This window comes from Benincasa hispida, chromosome 2, assembly GCF_009727055.1.
Source record: "Benincasa hispida cultivar B227 chromosome 2, ASM972705v1, whole genome shotgun sequence".
NCBI lineage: Eukaryota > Viridiplantae > Streptophyta > Magnoliopsida > Cucurbitales > Cucurbitaceae > Benincasa > Benincasa hispida.
Window position 1 is genome coordinate 7,630,892 of NC_052350.1, and position 18,759 is coordinate 7,649,650.

Sequence of the window (18,759 nt, forward strand, 5' to 3'; positions counted from 1 at the left end):
ACCATTATCGGTCTTATAATAGTTGAAAGTGATTGTCGAAGTTGATTTTCGCTGAAATTTGTAGTTGGAGGTAGTTGTCGGAGCCTAGAGTTAGACTCATGAAGGTGATATTGGAGTTGGCCGTCAGAGTTTGTTGTCAAAGGTGATTCTCAGAGCTCAAAGTTAGTCGTGCGAAGGTGGTCATCGAAGTTGATTATTGAAGATGATTTTCGTCGGAGTTTGTAGTTGGAGGTGGTTGTCGGAGCTCGAAGTTGGTTCCGTGAAAGTGATATTGGAATTGGTTGCTGAAGTTTCATCGTCGGAGGCGGTTGTTGAAGGCATTGAGTTAGTCGTTGGAGTTGTTCGCTCAAGGTGGTCATCGAAGATGATTTTCTTTGGAGCTTGTAGTCGGAGGTGGCCATTTGGAGTTTTTGTCATCGGAGGTGATTGCGGAGCCCAAAAATTAGTCGCAGAATTTGGATCGCAGAGGTTGTTATTGGAGGTGGTTGCCAAGCCTGAAATTGGTCGTTGGAGTTGGTTGCGGAAAGTGGTTGTTGGAGCCCGAAGTTAGTTTCCAGCTTGTGGCAGCATAGTTGCCAATAGTGGCCGATGAGTGGAGTCATGGAAACATTGGAAGAATGGAGGAGCTGTGGGTAAGTTTGATAATCCAATGCAATTACTTTTTAAATTAAAATATGTATTATATGTAATGTATTATAAGTTAAATTAAGTTAAATTCCAATTTGGTCTATTATGGTGTGGATAAAGTTAAAAGTTAGTCTATATACTTTTAAAATTTAGAATTTGTAGTCTACGGTTTGATATAACTACAATCCTATGGTTTATTAATCCTTTCTAATAGTCCATACATTAGGGACCATGTATTATGAAGCTTTTATCAAAATCATTATGGATAATTCGGCAATTATAACACAAGACCTAAATTTTAACTTATTTCATATCATAGGTATCAAAGTTTCAAATTTTTCTATAAATTATATAATATTATAAAACAATAATTATACAATTTAAACATAAAACATGTTCATCAATAAATTAATCATAATTTATTGTCAACTAATATTTAATGTTAACTACTGTTGGTTTATACTTTTTAAATTTGAATAAAATTTTGAATTCTACTACCAAATATAGATGGGAAAATATGAAATCTAAATCTATTTTCATTTAGTTCATTGTTTTGAAATTTCCATTTTCAGATTATTTACCAAATAGATCAGAAATTATTTCAAATGGTAAAACTGTTGAAAATATTTACAAGATATAATAAATTTTTCGAATTATCAATGATAGACGTTGATAGACACGGATAGATTTTTATCAGTATCTATCAATATCACTGATACACTTTTATCAGCCTATCATTTTAAAATTTTACTATATTTTGTAAATATTTTGATTTGTCTTTCTGTATTTAAAAACAACCCAGGATCATAATTGTTTTATTTATTTGTTTATTTTTCACATTCACCACCTTCTCTACGGAGGCGAAAGAGATCGAAGGCCTTGAAAGCCCACTTTCCTTTCAGGTTTTAACTTCACCGCATTTCTTCTCTCTTCTAGTCTTCTTCCTTCCCTCATATCCTACTCCCCAGCTCCCCAACAATGGCGTTTTTCCTCAACAAAACCACTCTTGCCTCTCATTTCCGATCTCAATCCCAGGTTCTTTCTCTTTCAATCGCCTCTTTTTTAATCGTTCTTTCGTTCTTTCATTCAATCTTTTGAGCTTTTGATTGATCGATAGGTGGATCCTTCGTCACTCTCGCGCCGTGGATTCCACGTCGAACCAGGGGCTCGTGAAAAGGCTGTAAGCATATCTGACTTCTTCTTGTTATTTTCTATCTTTAATTCTCATTGTAGCGGTTTGGATTGTTACTTCTTTATATAGCTCACAGCAGCTCCATTAAGTTTATTGATATCTCGTAGATACGTGTTCAATTGTTCTCGTATGATTGTCTATTTAGTTCCTTAGCTTTATTGTATTTAAAGCTTGCGACGCCAGTATGGATGGAACCTTTTCGAAGCTGTTCAGATCAAACTGCTTGAACTTTGTATTTAGGTCCATGAAATTGACGGCTGCTGTTTTCTACACTAATCTGTTACCATGCTATGGCATGAAACCTTGGTGAAATTTGTTAGGTTTCTTGCATTAGTGAATGTTACGGGTTTTCTTTGCATGCGTGCTCTCAAACTCCGCTAGTATAAATTCCAGACCGATATTTGGAACTATTTTCGAAAATATTTTTTCCTTGCATTTCGCTAAGGACTATCCTCTTCATGTGGATAAGTTAACACGTCTACCAAATTGTTGGTTCACCTCTTGTAGTTTGTTGATGATGTTTAGTTGCTGTGTATGTGATTGCAATGTTTTATTGCTGCATTGAGTTTTAATATGTTGAATGTCTGGCAGTTATTAGCTGAGGACCCTTCTCTAAGGCGGTTCAAATCACACAAGAAAGGTGTCTCTCGAATCAAAAGAATTGGAGATATACTGACCATTGTGGTTGTTGCAGGTATATGTCCGTTTTTCTCTTGTCCTGTGGAGTCCCAGCTCTGCTATTTGCTATTATACCTACATTGATGTAAATGGTGTGTGTGGATGGATTTTTTGGATGGTCTATGTCCCTATGTTGTTACAAGAATGTCACATCTTTATGTCTTAGAGGTGAAAATTGGCTTCAGGCATTCTGAATGAAAACGAGCATATGCTTGTTCTTCGGTTAATTCTTAGTAATACGTTAGCTGGAAAGTATCTTAGGTAAACTTAGAATAGAAAATAATAGTTACTGAAATGGAAGAAAGGGGTAGCAGCTTGTATGGTGTGTTTTTAGTAGTTTTGTTGGGTATCAATGTCTGCAAAAGAAGAAACTTGAGATTCAAATTTAGAACGAAATGGTATTTGGTTAAATAAACGGGGATGTTTAAGTTGATTGAAATTTTGGATTTATCTTATAAGAATTTTTACTGATATGAGGATTTTGGATTTAGTACTAACATTCATTCAAACTTGCCATGCTGTTGGCCAAATTAGGTTCAGGTTCCCTAATTTTAGGATAGTAGTAACTGCCTGATTTTTATTAGTTCCATTTAGACTTTAGTAGCCTCATCCTTGAGTTCTATCTACAGATGTTATAGGTGATACAGCTAGCTAATAACTGGTCGATTGAAAGACTAAGTAGTTATATTTCCTGTTTATTCAAGTATCATGATGATAAGTATTGTGATGATACTTGGTCGTAGTCATTGGATCAAGTGGTAAGTACACATACAAGTTACTTAATTTCTTCACAATTTTGATTTTCTTTACAAAATGTTTCTGTTGAATGATACCGGTGACTTTTATGTTAAAATTTTTCATCCAAAACAATGAGTTAAAATTATCTAATGACCATCCTTAAGTTTTTTGACGTCCAGATTATGGTATAATTTTTCCATTAAACTGTATATGGCACAATGACCTTGGGGGTTGAAATACTGCCCTCTGAACTTAATGATTAGATGGACGCCAAAAATGACCGATGACCCTCCCCCGCAGTCCGTGTACCCTCTCCCTCTCCTTGTTCCTTGTCCTCTTCTTCATCTTCTGTATCCTTGACTTTTAGTTTGTCTGGAAGTTCCTACAAATCTTGAGCTTTTCATTCCCTGAAAAATGGAAGAGGAAGAATGAAGAATACAATGAGATCTTATAACAAACCGGATAAGAATCTCGTAAAACTCTCCTTAAAAAGAAGAGCAAAAAAAAAAAAAAGCTCTTCCAGACAATGTTCACCTGAGCTCTTCAAAAGATTCTTCTCTTTCTTTCTTCCTAGTTCCTGGATTCTCAACAAATTGCTTTTTTTAATAGAATCAACCACTTTTACTGAGAATAAATAAAAGAATAAAAGGACATACCAAAAAAAAAAAAAAAAAAGAAACAAGCCATCAAAACACGTTCCAATTAAGTAAAATGTTACCAAGAGAATAATTATAAAAAAGCTTAAACCGAAGCCCAAAGAGACACATGATACCTCGCTAAGGACCAAGCCTCACAAGGGTCCCTATCCCTACCTCTGGACACCCTATAGCTCCTCTTCCCCCAAATATCCTTCATACCCCGACAAACCACAAAAAACGGCATTTCTCTCTAAAAGGCGGATAGAGAAGGAACTCCCTGATCATCGTATGAACATCCCTTTGGCCGGCAATCCGAACATCAAACTCCTGCAAGAAGCAACTCCAAACAGCCTATGCATGTGACAGTCCCAAAGGAGATGATCCAGGTCTTCCTCCACCTTCCAACAAAGAATACAGCAAAAATGCCTCATCGGCGAGGTCATCTTCCTAGTATGCCTATCTAAGCCGTTCACCGGCCAAGCAGAACTTGCCAAGTAAAGAACCTGATTCTCAACAAATTGCTGAAACTTGCATAACTATAATGAATATGATCTTGGTTGCCAATGATGCTGATTGCCTCCATATGACTTGGGGTAAGCACTCAATAATTCTGCAGAACCCCAATCAGGTTATAGTTTACTTCCATTGAAGTGTTCAAGAGACCAACATCTAATCCTCCTCCAATGAGTTTTCACCGAGAACTCACCTTAGGATGTATGTATGCATGCATGTATATATGTGTATGTATATATGTGTTTCAAAGTCAGTCATGAGTGTCCATTATTCTGCGAAGCAGCAAGGAAATGAAGACCACCTCCAAATTCCATATCTTATCCACCAACTAAATAGGCAACTCTGCGTTTCCTGAGTTTGATTCGGCAAAGTTGATATTAGCTTTCCAAACTCCAAATGCCAGTGCCCTCATCTCCAAAAACATTAGTCTCTTTAATTTTATTCAGCAAAGATGCCAGCTTCTATATCATTCAACTTTCTCCAAAAATGGCAATTCAAATTGGTAGAAAATGAACAGTTTCACTGTAAGTTCAGTGAAGTGTGAAATTTACAGACGTTGGCAATATTTTTTGTGCTGTGGCTAAATCAACTGAGTTCGTACACGAACATTTGATCTGCCCCACAAATTTTATTTCCATGAGTAGAATGTGGAAACTGAAGCTTATCTCATTAATTTTTTTATGGTGTAGTTAATTTTTCCATCGGCCAAAGGATTGAGAAGCTTCACATTTTCACGAGGCTGCCTGATGTGTGAATTGGCATGATGCTGCAAAATATCTTTGATTTTTTTTTTTGGCTGTTTCTATGTTCCGAGTTCTCCCATGGTCATTATAAGTCTTTTCCTCCTTTATTTTAATTTCTGCAATGTTTCTATGTTCCGAGCACTCCCATGGTCATTAGAAATAAAATTATTCATTATCAAAATGGATATAAAAAAAATGGGAGAGATGGGATATATCCTGATGTAGGAAGAATAGGGTTTATTGGGTGGTATTCTATGTTAATTTTCCATGGAGACTATTGATTATACTTTTTTTATTTATCATTATGTAATATGTTCAATATAGGATGGTGCTTCCAGTTCTTCCTGAAAATACTTTGGTTAGGAGGTTAAGTGGAAAACCTTGGGAATGAATGCGTCGAGATCTGTTTTGGTGGGTCACTTGTTTAGAAAGAAATGACAGAATTTCTGAACACAACATGCATTGAAATTCTAGAGAAATATGATGGAGAAATTGGAGAGAATGTAAGGCCTACAGCCTTCCTATGGTCGAAGTCTTACAAATATTTTGATAATTCATCCTCTTTCGGTCAATGGGACTTTTTTTTCCCGTCTCCCCATGTTTGATGGTAGAAAGATCATCTCTTTGTATCTCTTTCACTTTTCTGCGTCTCTTATTTCCCCACCCCCAAAATAAATAGATAAAACTTTGATCTTTGTTATTATATTTTTCAGGAGGTTGCTATGAAATCTATGTGAAAGCAACCATGCGAGAAGAAGCTCGGCAGCAGGCAAAGACAGCTAGCGGAAGTACATGAAGGAATTTATATCCAGTGGCCATTAAATCTGGCAAAAGTCTTTAAATGCTTTTCATTTGTGTGCTAAAATAAAAGGTTTGTGAAGCACCAAGTTCTATTTGCCCAATTTCTGGTAGGTTTTAATCGTCAATAATTTCTTCTTTGTACCCATCATTTTCTAACATCTTAAGGGATATCAGAGTGCATTTCTATCGTTGTGAGCACATTTTATGAAGCTTACATTGCCTGCTTTTAAGCTCGAAATACAACTTTACATGGTGGGGAAAATATTGGATTTTTAATTTAGAGAAATTGCAAGGAGTGACTAGAATTGGAGGTCCATTTTTATCTATTAATATTTTATTAAATTTGGCGAGGTCTAGATTGATAGATTTGATTTGGGTGGTTTAATTTTTGGTGGAGATTCTATTTAAACAAGGTGTATTATCTTTTCCTTTTTTTTTTCTCAGCATAAATTTATTCGTTTAGCTATTTTTGCAAGGGAAAATTCGATTAAACATGTTTTAGAACCGCCTTTTAATTTTGTCTAGTGCCCCATTATTTTAGCTATAAAATTTTGGTCGATTTTTTTCGTGAAGTTTATTCTGAAACTACTTTATAAAAGGTCAGTTTTTCTTTTTCATATGGCTGAAATTGTCCGAGGTTAAGATGATTTAACCTGAAAACTTTATGTTCCATTGATATTAATACCCATTAATATATGTATAATTGGTCCAAGATTTGTTTTAATGAGTGAGTTTTCAAACGTAGTTTTATCGTTATATATTCATTTAATTTTATTACTAAAAAGTGTTTTTGCAGATGAAGCATCTATTATATTTCATACACATAGTAGAGCAATGAACGTGGTAGTGTAATCAATATGGACCACTACATTAGCAGGAAACACCCACATGAAGAAAAATAAAAGAAATAAATAAAATGGAAATACAAGTAAGATTGGCTGTTGTTTATTATTGACATGATTTGAAGTATAAATAATGTCCAATACCTAACTCTTGGCAAGCCAGAAAGATGCTTTTATTTATTTGTTTGGTGTTATTATTTAAAGCCATGTATATACCCAGTGGATTAGGTGATTTTCCCATTTTTTTTTAATAAAACATATTAAAACAAAAGAAAGGGAATAATTCAAATTTGAATGTAGTATTGTTATTCATATGCTGAGGACAACAACGATGGTGGGTGGGACAAATCAATTCAATTGTTCTTCCAAGTCGGCGCCTAAAAAGGAGAATGAGAAAAGATGTAAAGCTAAATTGAAAAGAAACAAAAAAAAAAAAAAAAAAAAAAAAAAAAGAGGGAAAAAGAAAAAAGAAAAAAAAGGAAGAACCACCAACAAAACAAACATAGCATTTAAAGTGCTCCATTTCCACTTTAAAATGTTGTGTAATATGATAGAAAAAAAAGGCTCACTAATCATCATTACTAAAAAGATCTTTATAGTATGTGAACAAAATTAATGTTATTGAGTTATAATAAAGATACAATCAAAATATAATTGGAAGAGATGGAAAAACAAGAACAAAGAAAATAACTCTTAATGGAAAAAAAAAAAGGTTAAAAATGTTTTTGGTGCTGAATTTTCATGAAAATAACAGTACAGTACCTTGAAGTTTAGTTGGTAATGATTTAGTTTATATACTTTTAAATTTGTACTTATTTAATCAAAACTTCAATAATACTGATTTAGTTCTTGTACCTTATGGTTTGCAATGATTTAGCTTCTATCTTAAAAATTTTCATCAAAATCAAGTGTTAATTTTTATTAGACCACGACTTAGTCTTTATAGTTTACATGAAGAGGAAATTGAGCAGATTTAGCAACCGCACTTGCAAATAATAGGACAGTGCACAAAGTAACAAATAATAAATTCACCTCATTATTATCAATCAAGTTATTGAAGATTTTAAATACAAGAAATATTATCTAATTCCTAACAATTTATCGATCTACACGTGTAAGAAGTTTCATTAAATCATACTATGATAATGATTAAATCGTAGCAAATTATAATTACATAGATCAAAATTCATTTTTTTAATTAAAATTCTGAAACTAAATTGTTACAAATTTGAAAATATAGAGCCCAAAACGTTATCAGACACTTTAAAAACCATCCAGAGATCAAATTTTTTATTTATTTTTATGTTAAATAAAAAAAGGTTTGAGAAGAGAGAGAGAGGACATTTAAATTCAATGGACAAGATAATGAATTTGACACCTTGTATTTGCATAAAAATAATTAGTTAGAAGACTTGTGAAATGTCAAATCATGAACTCAACAAATTAAAATGTGTATAGTCCTTGAAAGTTGTCATGTATATACTCTCTCAAATTTTTTGTATATGCATTTCTTATCTGTCACACATTTGCATACTCAAAAGACATGCAATTTTTTATTAAGAATTCTCATCTTCCATCATAACTCTGATTGATTTATTCAAGCCATATTCTATAATTCATATTCTACAGATCATCTCTAAACTTCGTAACTGAGCCGACCATTTCTCATTAAAATAAACTTGGTTCTGTTACTTCCATTACAAGTCCTGAATAACATAACGTTTATACTCATAAACATTGCATTAAAACCCAACATTAATCCACTGCTTAGGACATAATTTTGAGCAAATCAAAGAGATGACACGTGTAGAGTGTAATAAAGGGGCTGTTTAGATGGGAAATTAAGTTGGTCAATGTTTCAAATTTGCCTGAGCTGTAATCTCTGACTTAGAATTTCTCATTGACTAAGAGAGGAAATTTGCTGAATTTTGAGACAATTTAAAAGGGGCAAAGGAAAAATCTTCTGTTTCTTCTTTCCCTTCCCTTCATTCTCAGCCTGATAGTTCAGTTCTGTTCTGTTCTCTTCTGTTCATATTCTTCTTTGAAATCCTTCAGATTTATGAAGATGGCTTTTTTAGGGACGACCCAAAAGTGCAAAGCTTGTGACAAGACTGTTTATTTGGTTGATCAGCTCACTGCTGATAACAAAGTTTACCATAAGGCTTGTTTCAGATGCCACCATTGCAAGAGCACTCTAAAGGTAACTCTTTTTTAATCTTCCTTCTTCTTCATCATCTATAAACAGATATATTTCATTTTTAAAGACTTCTCGTATTAAAGAAATCGACCATCCAAGAGATACAGAAGAAGGTAAACAATAGAGAATTGACACAAATTTATATAGTTCACTAATAGTGTTTTCACTACGTCCACAAGCAGATTATTATCAGAAAAAAAAAATATATCATAGAGGCCGATAGAGTTAGAGAGTTAAATTCCATTCTTGATCATTCAGAACTCCAGATAACATATTCAAGACATTTCAATATCTTAGATGCCTTGTTGATTTCTGATATTTGCACGAATTTGACCGCATAGACTTTGTGAATTGAATAGATTACATGCATAACTGCTCAAGATATGGCTATTTCAAGATCCTATCCAAGATACTCAGTATCTCAAACTGATATAAAATGATCCTATTTTCCATTTTATCTATATAACTAATGCAAGTCCCTTTCTTGGAGTGCTTTTAGTATTGTAATTTTGGCTAAAATTTTCCTGGAGTTGATTTCATGATGATTTTGAATGGTTCCCATATATCCTAAAGGGTCTGATTTCTCAAGTCTGTAATTGTATTTTTTCTGAGTCGAAACTTACCCGACAAGTAATTTTGCTAGCTTAAATTTTATGTGTGTTAAGTTTATGCTTGTTGGTGTATTAGAACTCAAGAACACAGTTGTACAACTTATAGAACAAATCTTGTTCAAATAAGATCGTATTTGTTGGTGCATTAGGATCACAATTTGTCTCTTAAGTTCAATAACATGAGAGAGTAAAGATTTGAACCTTCAACCTTTTGGTTGATATGCCTTAATCAATTGAAACTATATTTAGGTTAGCTTGGTATCCGTAACTTGAAACATTATCATCACTGATATCGATTATTGTCATCAATTTTATTATTATTTTCCTGTTGCTGCAGTTGTTCAATTACTCCTCCTTTGAGGGTGTATTGTATTGCAAACCTCACTTTGATCAGTTGTTCAAGATGACTGGAAGCTTGGAAAAAAGTTTTGAAGGTAATTGGCCGTTGTTCAATCTTTTTCCTCCTTCAATGGCTTCTGCTTGTTTAGTCTATTAATTTTCTTCTTTCTTCTCTTTAGGTACTCCAAGAACCCTGAGAACAGACAGATCTACCAATCAGGTTTTTTCTTTGCTTTATTCGTTTTTTTCGAAGTTTATCTGTTAAAATCAATACTTATGATCTAGCACCTAACTACTTGATGTTGTTTTTAACACATGAAACTTAAATTTGAAGGTACAATCCAACAGCAAAGTGTCAAGTTTATTTGCTGGAACTCAAGATAAATGTGTTACTTGCAAGAAAACTGTTTATCCAATTGAGAAGGTATAGCCATTATGCAGTTTAAAAATCTGTAGCTTTTTACTTGCTTCCAATACTTCTGTTATGAATCATTCACTCAAGTTGACAACACTTTGACAACCTCAAATGATGGAAGGATACAAAACTTTCCTAGTTTCCTTTTCCTGTTTTTCTTGAGAGAGAATCAAAACTTTTGTCATGGGAAATGTGAGTTTTCAGTACAAGAAATCTTCATGTAACTAGATTCAACTTGAAACAATATGATACATTTGGAAGTCACTAATGGGGAAGGATAGTTGAATATTGGCTTAGAATAGCTTTCTTTTCATCCCTTCGTTTATACTGCGTGCGAGAGACGAGTGTGATCCTGATACAGCCTCATTTCGATTACTCGCCATCGGATTCGGATAGTTCAAGAGATCTGCACTCTCCTCTCACTCACTAGACAACTGAAGTTCATTTACAAGTTCACAACTCCCTATTCACCCAAACTATTCCAATTTACCTTACTCTCTTTCCATTGTAAGTCAAACTAATGAAAAGGCACTTGATCCTATCAAGATCCTATAGACATAGGTTTGTCTCCTTGATCTAAGACAATGTAATCTCTCAATTTCCTTTATGTGATTTGGGGGTATTGTGCTTCTCAAGTTGCTAAAACCAGTTTGTCTTTTGTTAGTATAAAGACATGTAGGAGTGAGGATTGAACTTTTGACCTTTTGATCGAGGATATAATGCGTCAACCAGTTGATTGGCGCTAAAACCAGTCTGTTAAATTGAAAACATATCCTTTTCTTTTTTCATTCAGGTGGCAGTAGATAGTAAATCATACCACAGAGCTTGCTTCAGGTGCTCACATGGAGGATGTGTGATTAGCCCGTCAAACTACATAGCACATGAACATCGACTCTACTGTAGGCATCATCACAACCAACTCTTCAAACAGAAGGGAAATTTCAGCCAACTTGACAAGCATGAAGAGATTAAAGGAAGTGACTAAGAACACACCAGTTGAAAGAAACTCGCTCTCGAATGCAACTGTCGTATCGTGCTCGAGGAGGCGATCAAGTTACAATTTTCTTCAATACTTACGGATTCGGGTTTGCTATTTTACCGAGTGTATTATAAGAGAAATTTGAGCTTCAATAAACTTTTTGAGTGTGAGCTGAAAACCTTACATAAGCACTGCAGAGATATGAGATGCATTGTGATTGTATTAAATTGATCAGACTATAAGCTGTTCTCATCTTTTCATTAATGAGTTCTTTTTTGTTAGAGACTGTTTTGTTTTCAGATGATCATCTTCTTTAATTAAATCACATTCCATATTGAGGAAAGAAGTATGAATTCTTGTGTCAGAACTGCCATGAAAGAAAGATATTGGTCCTTTCTTTCTGATCTTAGGCAATCTTGAAATTTGGATCTGGATGGGAAGAAAACAAGATGTGTTAAGACTATGAGAGATATCTCAATTATTACTCTTATCCAACAGCTGGAATCAGTGAATGAGATTCAATGATTCACCAATGATATGCTTCATAATCTGTAGAACATGAAGTTGATATCTATTCTTGTGCTCCAACCCCTCAAGTGAAGCAAAGAAAGAAAGAAAACAAAGGGAAGTTCCACTTGTAATGACATAACTCTTGCTACAAGAAAATGCAATATCAAACAGCTTGGCATAACAATGGAGAGATCAATTATTGTTGTCATCACTCTATTGAAAGGGGAGAAAACTAGTGGTCATAATTCATTGAGTATGAAAGGTGTTTTTGTTTTTGTTTCATTTGTTGGAAAAAAGAAGTTTTCAGGAACTAAGGACTCTGATATGGCAGAGAAGCTAACAAAAACCAAAAGCATGGCCGGGATTCAACTGAGTTCAATAAAGTTTGAGCTCAGATCTGCATACCAGTTGCATCTTAGAATTGCTGAATAATGTTACAAATATGTGAACTTTGAAAAGCTCAGCCATTCAAATCTGCAGGTCTAGATTTCAATGGATTTAAATGGTAAAGAGAGAAGGATGGTTTGAGTGATAACCTCTCGAGCCGTTTGGTAACCATTTTATTTAGTTTTTTCTTAAATTTCATCCTATAATTTTTACATTTTTCAAAGAAACACTCGAATGATATAATTTTTCTTTAAAAAAAATAGATTTTTGAAAATTACTATTTTTAGTTTTCAAATTTTGGCATCGTTTTTTTTTTAATATTGGTAGTAAGTGGAGAAGAATACAAATAAATTTATAGATGAAAAGCAATGTATTTATAAGCTTAATTTTCAAAAACAACAAACCAAACGAATTGTTGGGAATAGTCCCACATTAGTTAGATAAGGGGATGATCATGGATATATAAGTGATGACAATTATCTCTATTAGTATGCGGGCTTTTGAATGAAACGAAAAGTAAAACCATGAGGATTTATGTCTAAAATCCATTGCGTGGACTTAACCATGACATTAAGCCTAGATAATAGTTAGACGAATGGATGACTATCATCATACCGTTGTGGAGACTAATCTTTGTGCATCCCACCAAATTGTCATCTTTTTTTTTTCCTAATATTTCAATTCATTATTTGCGTATTTGATGAGAATAACAAATCAAAATGAGCATAACTCAACGAAAGAAAAATCCACCAAATTTGCACCAAGAAGTAGAAAAATCTGTGTAAAACTAAGATCATTGTTTTTTTAGTTGAAATCCAAGGACCCAGATCAAAGCTCCACCTACTAAGTGGAGATAATCTTCTATTTGTTTCTATAATAATTTAAAAAAAAAGAAAAAAGAAAAAAAAAGGCAATGTCTTAAGTGGAGCAATAACTTAACAAAATCTTTTTTTTAAAAAAAAAAAAAACTATGAATCTTGTGCTTTTCCTCCTATGGTCTGTAATTGCTCTGGCTTCTTTAAAGGAAATAAAAAAATAATAACAATATGATAAAAACTTTAAGTAATGATGCCTTGGGTATTGAAGAAGATTCCTCTTATTAAAAAGACCAACTTAATCATTGCATTAAAGGTAAAAAATATGCAAAAAAAAAAATAAAATAAAATAAAAATAAAAAAGGAGAAATTTATTTATTTAAATTTGGTGCTATAAGTTTTTGAGTGGTGATCCATCACATAGGCTTCAATTATGTTAATTCACTATACCTATGCACGAGTGCACTGTCACATTCCACTATATATCTTAGTCCTTCCTTTTGTCCTAAGCTTTTATTTGATTGTGTGCATGCATGGCTAACTCTCTTTTTCTTTTCTTTTTTCTATTTTATTATTATTATTATTTTTAAAGAAGAAGTGGGAAGAAGCGTTTCACATTCTACACCGAGTAACGAGGGTAAAAGCAGAAGCAAGTGTAAGGATCGAGAAAGCGAGAGTGTGTATCAATATGAACGAGAAGCAAGCATCAAGAACCATCATACGTGCTAGAGTTGTTACAAAAATTTTACTATGTGATGACGTAAGTAAAAAGTTAATCTTTTTTCATTTGAGCACCTGAAAAGATGTCTTAGTCTTGAAATTTTTAGTTTATGTTTATTTGGTATTTTTACAAAAAGTATCTAATAGGTTTTTGAAACTTTAAATTTTCAATTTAGATACAAATTTAAAAATTCAAAAGCTAACCTTTTAGACACGTAATCGAGATGATGTAGTATGAATAAAATAATCAAACAAAGAATATTCAAGAAACTAGAAAGTTTTGTATTAAATCTTTTCAAGAAACTACAAACTTGGTTCACTAATGCTAACTTTTCAATTTTCTTCTCCACACATTCAGCATTAGAATTCATACAATGGTCTAGAATTGATTTAAGAACAGCAATATTTTTCAAAAAATTCATTTTTATTTAAATATTTTTTATGAAAATCAATTAAAATACACTTGAAAAGTTAATTTGAGTGGTTGTCAGACATTTCAATTTTTTTTCAAAATGACTTATTTGTAAAATTAAACACTTAAAAATATATTCCAAATATAACCTAAGTCTCTAACAGATGGATTAAACACTTGACTGCACAACTTGTATTATTCTATGTTAGAATGTGAAATAGATTCACTTGCCCAATTAAACCTATTAAATCACTGATTAACTTAAAAGCTTAATTTGATGGTGAAAGCAAATTTAACGTTATATCATCTAACGCTTCCCCTCACCTGTGGTCATGAAATATGAAGAATATCCAACAAGTGAAAATCAATTTTAATTGAGGAGAAAATAATATTTGTAAGGGTTTGAGCCCAGAATCTTCAGATTCCTTCGTGATTTAAGATATAATTTTATAATTTTATTTCCATTCCTAAGTATATAACTTAACTCTCATTTGATTTCTTAACAACTCGACAACTTGGGTAGGGTTCAAAAAGTAAAGATATATACCAAAATTTAAAACACAAGTAGATTCAAATTTTCTAAACCTCTCAAAATTAGTAATTTTTATCTACAAAAGTTACCATAGGCAACCTATTTTTTTTTTTAAAAAAAAAAACTCAAATATGTTCAAATCACATTTTAGAGAATTACGTTTTTCAGAATTGGAAGAAAAAACAATCATGAGAAATTTTGGAGTGTTTGTGTTTTAATTAGTAAATAAGGTTTGTGAATTTTTTTTGGCAAGGGTTAAATTTCGTATTTGATGGATGTAAATAAATAATGCTATGGACATCAAGTAAGGTTAAAACATTTATTTTCAACCCAAGTAAGCATAGTGGTAACTAATATTTACTCAATATATATATATATATATATAATATATAATATATATATATTAATCATTTTCTTGAAGTAGAAGGATCTCTTCCTAATTTTCAAGATTTTGGTCAATTTTCCAATTGTGAAAACTTGTACCTTCATTTGTAGTAATAATTTGACGTACAAGAAAAGAAACAATGTTTCAAAATTTATATGAGAATTCACTCGAATAGTTGGTAAAAAAATAAACTACACAATTGTAAATAATCTTAAAAATGATAGAGAAAAAAAGACCGAACATTAAATTAGATCTAAAGGAAAAAAAAAACCTAAAAAGACTAAAATGTTATAAAATTTTAAAGCAAAACGATACATCACAACAATACAAATACCAAAAAATAATTAATAAAATAAATTAACAAATATATAGAAATTTACTAAATATTATTACCTTTGAATTTCACTCCAAATAACTTAGATTTCTCACGAAGATATCTTCACAAAATCTATCAAATGTCACTATATATAGAAAATTTGACAAGTAAGAGGTAGAAGTACATGGACACTGAGGATATGTAATCAAAAGACACATGAAATGATAAGAGATTGACAATAGGTCTTTTAAAACACTAATCACGGACATCTATATTACACATATTTATAATATTTATAATATAAATAATTTTTTAAAATAATGCAGAACTCAATAACTCCTTTTTTTCCAGCTACTCAATAACCTCTCAACGAATCTTTTTGAGTAATAATACCTTGGGTATTGGGGAAGATTCCTCTTGTTTTAGAGTTCACAAAAAAAAAAAAAAATATTTGAATAAAAACTTTCTGACTCAAGTTATAAAATTGAAAATTTAAAATCAAAGATCAACTGGTATAGATTAGACACAAAATTGAAATTTATAAAATTTTAAAGTTTAGAAAATGAATTAAGTATTCCAACTGTATAGAGATATATTTTTAATAAATAAGTTTGAAAAAAAAAAAAAAAAAAGCTTTTTGTGTGTTCTGGCAATTAAGTGTTGATCAATCACATCCCAATTAGCCCTCAATTATATAATTTCACTGTAACTATGCATGAGGCCATTGTCACATTGCACTATAGCTTAGTCATTTTGTCTTAGGTTTGCTTGCTTACATGGACTGTCTCTTTCTTTTTTTCTTTTTTTTTTTTTTTCTACTTTTTAATTATATCTGAAATTTCATTTTTACAGAGAAAAACTTATCATTCTACGTTCGGAAGGATTGATCCTACAAGATTTAGTTGCCAAGAAATTTTCACAGTATACAAGTAAATAGCTACGATGCAGTTTGAATCCATAATTTTAAATTATCTATTACTTTCCAACTACATTTAACCCATTTTACCTTTTTGAATCATCATCATAATAATAATAATAATAGACAGTAGGGCAAAATCATTAATCCATTTGATTAGTTCCAATAAAAGATGTTGGAAAAGACTTGATACGGTACGATGCTTAGCTAAACTTGAGATGATAGTGATGCAAATCCACATCAAGCTCCTCATGAGCTGTAAGTTTTAAAGCAAGTGTGAAGTTGCTTTTTCCAAGTTCTTAATTGAGAATCGAATAATCAACCTTTAAGATAGTAATTAATAGATCGAAGTGAAAAGTTATTTATTCACCGGGTTATAATTCGTAATCTCATCCTATTGTGAAACCAAATGTGTAAAACAAAAACAACAGAGTAAGCACAAGCACTTGTCAGTTCTGCTAAAACCGATGAAACTATGAAAAGATAAATCAGTGAATCAGAATGGTAATTACCAAAAAAAAAAAAAAAAAACCTAAGCTCTCTTTTTTGCTCAAGTCCCATCTCATTACTGAAAAAGACTTTGAATTTACAAAGATGTTTGCTCAACTGGCTTGCACTATATACCCACCCTGCTTTCCTATGAACAGTTTTTGGTGCTCTTTTCCCCCAAGATTGAAGAAAAAAGTTTTAAACAACTCTTTTATAGCCACCACTCTAATATCATTATCAGTAATGTGTTGGTGAAGAATTCCTTCTCTTGAATTAAAAGGCTCATTTGGCCTTTCTCTCCTTTTTTGCTTTTTTTTTCCCCCTATTTGGAGAAGCTTAAAGAGCCTTAGGACAATCTGTGCCACCCTGTCTTTCAATAGCATGTGGGAAATAGGAAACATAAATGATTAGCTTCCAGCTTCTGAGATGCTATGTAATGAAGGTTGCCATGTTCTTGATCTGGCTATGGTCGAGGTTGTCGATGTACTACTTGTCCTTGGTCGGTTGTTTTTCTCGTGTTTGGTCGCCTAGAAAAAATTGTGCAATTCATTTAGAAAGAATTATGCTTTTTAACTCCAATTGAAAATAGAGACAACATTTGTTCTAAAAACATCCTTCAAAATTAAAAATTCTTTTGATGTTAAAAAATTCACCTGAATATGATCTTCAGATACAGATCTTCCAGCTGCTGCTGCTGCATCTGAGCTTCTGGTTGTACGTTCTTTCCTTCTATCTGGCTTATCAGCTGCTTCTAACTGACTTTGTTTAACCTTTGCTTGTTTCTTTGCTGATAAACCTTTCATAACTTCTGTAACCCACAAAGAAAATGAAGTCATTAATTCAAGTTAATCCTAAATAACTTAAGAGTAAAGAGATATTTCAGGAGTTTTACGGGTTAGATATGACAAAACAGACGGAAACAAGAGGAAGGAAAGTTGATAAAACTGACCTTGAGTAGTGATAAGCCTGTAAACTTGGCCAAGAACAAGCATGTCAGCTGGTCGGAGAAGCTTGATTCGAGTTAAACGAACCGAATTATTGGTGGTTTCATTGTTCTTATTACTTTCATTTGGTGTAAACATGGTGGTGGAGATGAGAAGAGCGACATAATGACCAGGATTCATCTTCATGATCTCTCTAGCAGTCACAGGCCAATACAATTTGTCTTCTTTCCCACTTGGGTGTTGTATCACAAGTGTTGCTGCATCAATGGCTTGACAATTTCCCATCTCTCTGTTAAACTTTCTTTCTCTCTAATGATAATGAAATTGTGGGAGATGAGGATAATGAGCAAGCAAGAGGGGAGGCTGTGGAGAGAGGACCAATCTTTTTTTATAGCCACTTAAAGACACTCATTCACCAGCAGCCTTAAATTCTTATCTGTTTAATAGATCTTTGGGGGTAAAAAGAGCAACTCACTCAGGTGATAAAGAGGGGCAATATTGTCCAACAAGTTATGAGGTGGTGAGTTATGATTGGGTGGGTAGAGGAACAGAGGATCTGGTGCCAAAGGTGAAAATACAGCTTCAAGTCTTGATATATACATTACATGATGAATACATTCTCTCTCATCACTTCTCTTTTCTTTCTCTTCACCCCCCAATAATTTCTCTTTTCCTTTGGGTATTTTTTATACCCCCTCCTCACATCAATTCAAATTGAGACCACCACTTTGTAAATGAAAAAGAATATATGAATATTAATAAATGAAATGGGGATGGATACATATTGAATGTCATGCTCTCAAAGTTATGATTCCACAGGACCACAAAGAAGACAAAATTTTCCTTCAGAAAATGTCAAATATTTCCCACAACACCAAAAAGAAAATTAAAGACTTCAATCTTCTACTTCTAGTGGTTCTCCTTGGATTACACAACTAGGAGTAGTTTTCATTTTCAAGTAGCCCACAAGAAAACAAACCAGAAATTGGAGGTGAAAAATCTTGTGGGTACCTCCAAATC

At 32.6% G+C, this 18,759-nt stretch overlaps 3 protein-coding genes across 3 annotated transcripts; 2 read left to right on the forward strand and 1 right to left on the reverse strand.

The window, feature by feature from the left end:
• Positions 1–1,471: 1,471 nt before the first annotated feature.
• On the forward strand, positions 1,472–6,244 carry LOC120071913 (succinate dehydrogenase subunit 7A, mitochondrial-like). Its single transcript, XM_039024339.1, has 4 exons — positions 1,472–1,662; positions 1,745–1,807; positions 2,411–2,513; positions 5,843–6,244. Exons 1-4 carry the CDS (start codon positions 1,606–1,608, stop codon positions 5,923–5,925), a joined length of 306 nt encoding a protein of 101 aa, XP_038880267.1. The 5' UTR covers positions 1,472–1,605; the 3' UTR covers positions 5,926–6,244.
• Positions 6,245–8,695: 2,451 nt separating this feature from the next.
• LOC120070786 (LIM domain-containing protein WLIM1-like) lies at positions 8,696–11,599 on the forward strand. Its single transcript, XM_039022672.1, has 5 exons — positions 8,696–8,972; positions 9,918–10,014; positions 10,099–10,139; positions 10,254–10,343; positions 11,128–11,599. Exons 1-5 carry the CDS (start codon positions 8,832–8,834, stop codon positions 11,317–11,319), a joined length of 561 nt encoding a protein of 186 aa, XP_038878600.1. The 5' UTR covers positions 8,696–8,831; the 3' UTR covers positions 11,320–11,599.
• Positions 11,600–16,794: 5,195 nt separating this feature from the next.
• LOC120072302 lies at positions 16,795–18,350 on the reverse strand. Its single transcript, XM_039024756.1, has 3 exons — positions 17,745–18,350; positions 17,449–17,603; positions 16,795–17,322 (listed from the first exon to the last, which is right to left on the reverse strand). Exons 1-3 carry the CDS (start codon positions 18,022–18,024, stop codon positions 17,203–17,205), a joined length of 555 nt encoding a protein of 184 aa, XP_038880684.1. The 5' UTR covers positions 18,025–18,350; the 3' UTR covers positions 16,795–17,202.
• Between the last annotated feature and the right edge of the window lie 409 nt (positions 18,351–18,759).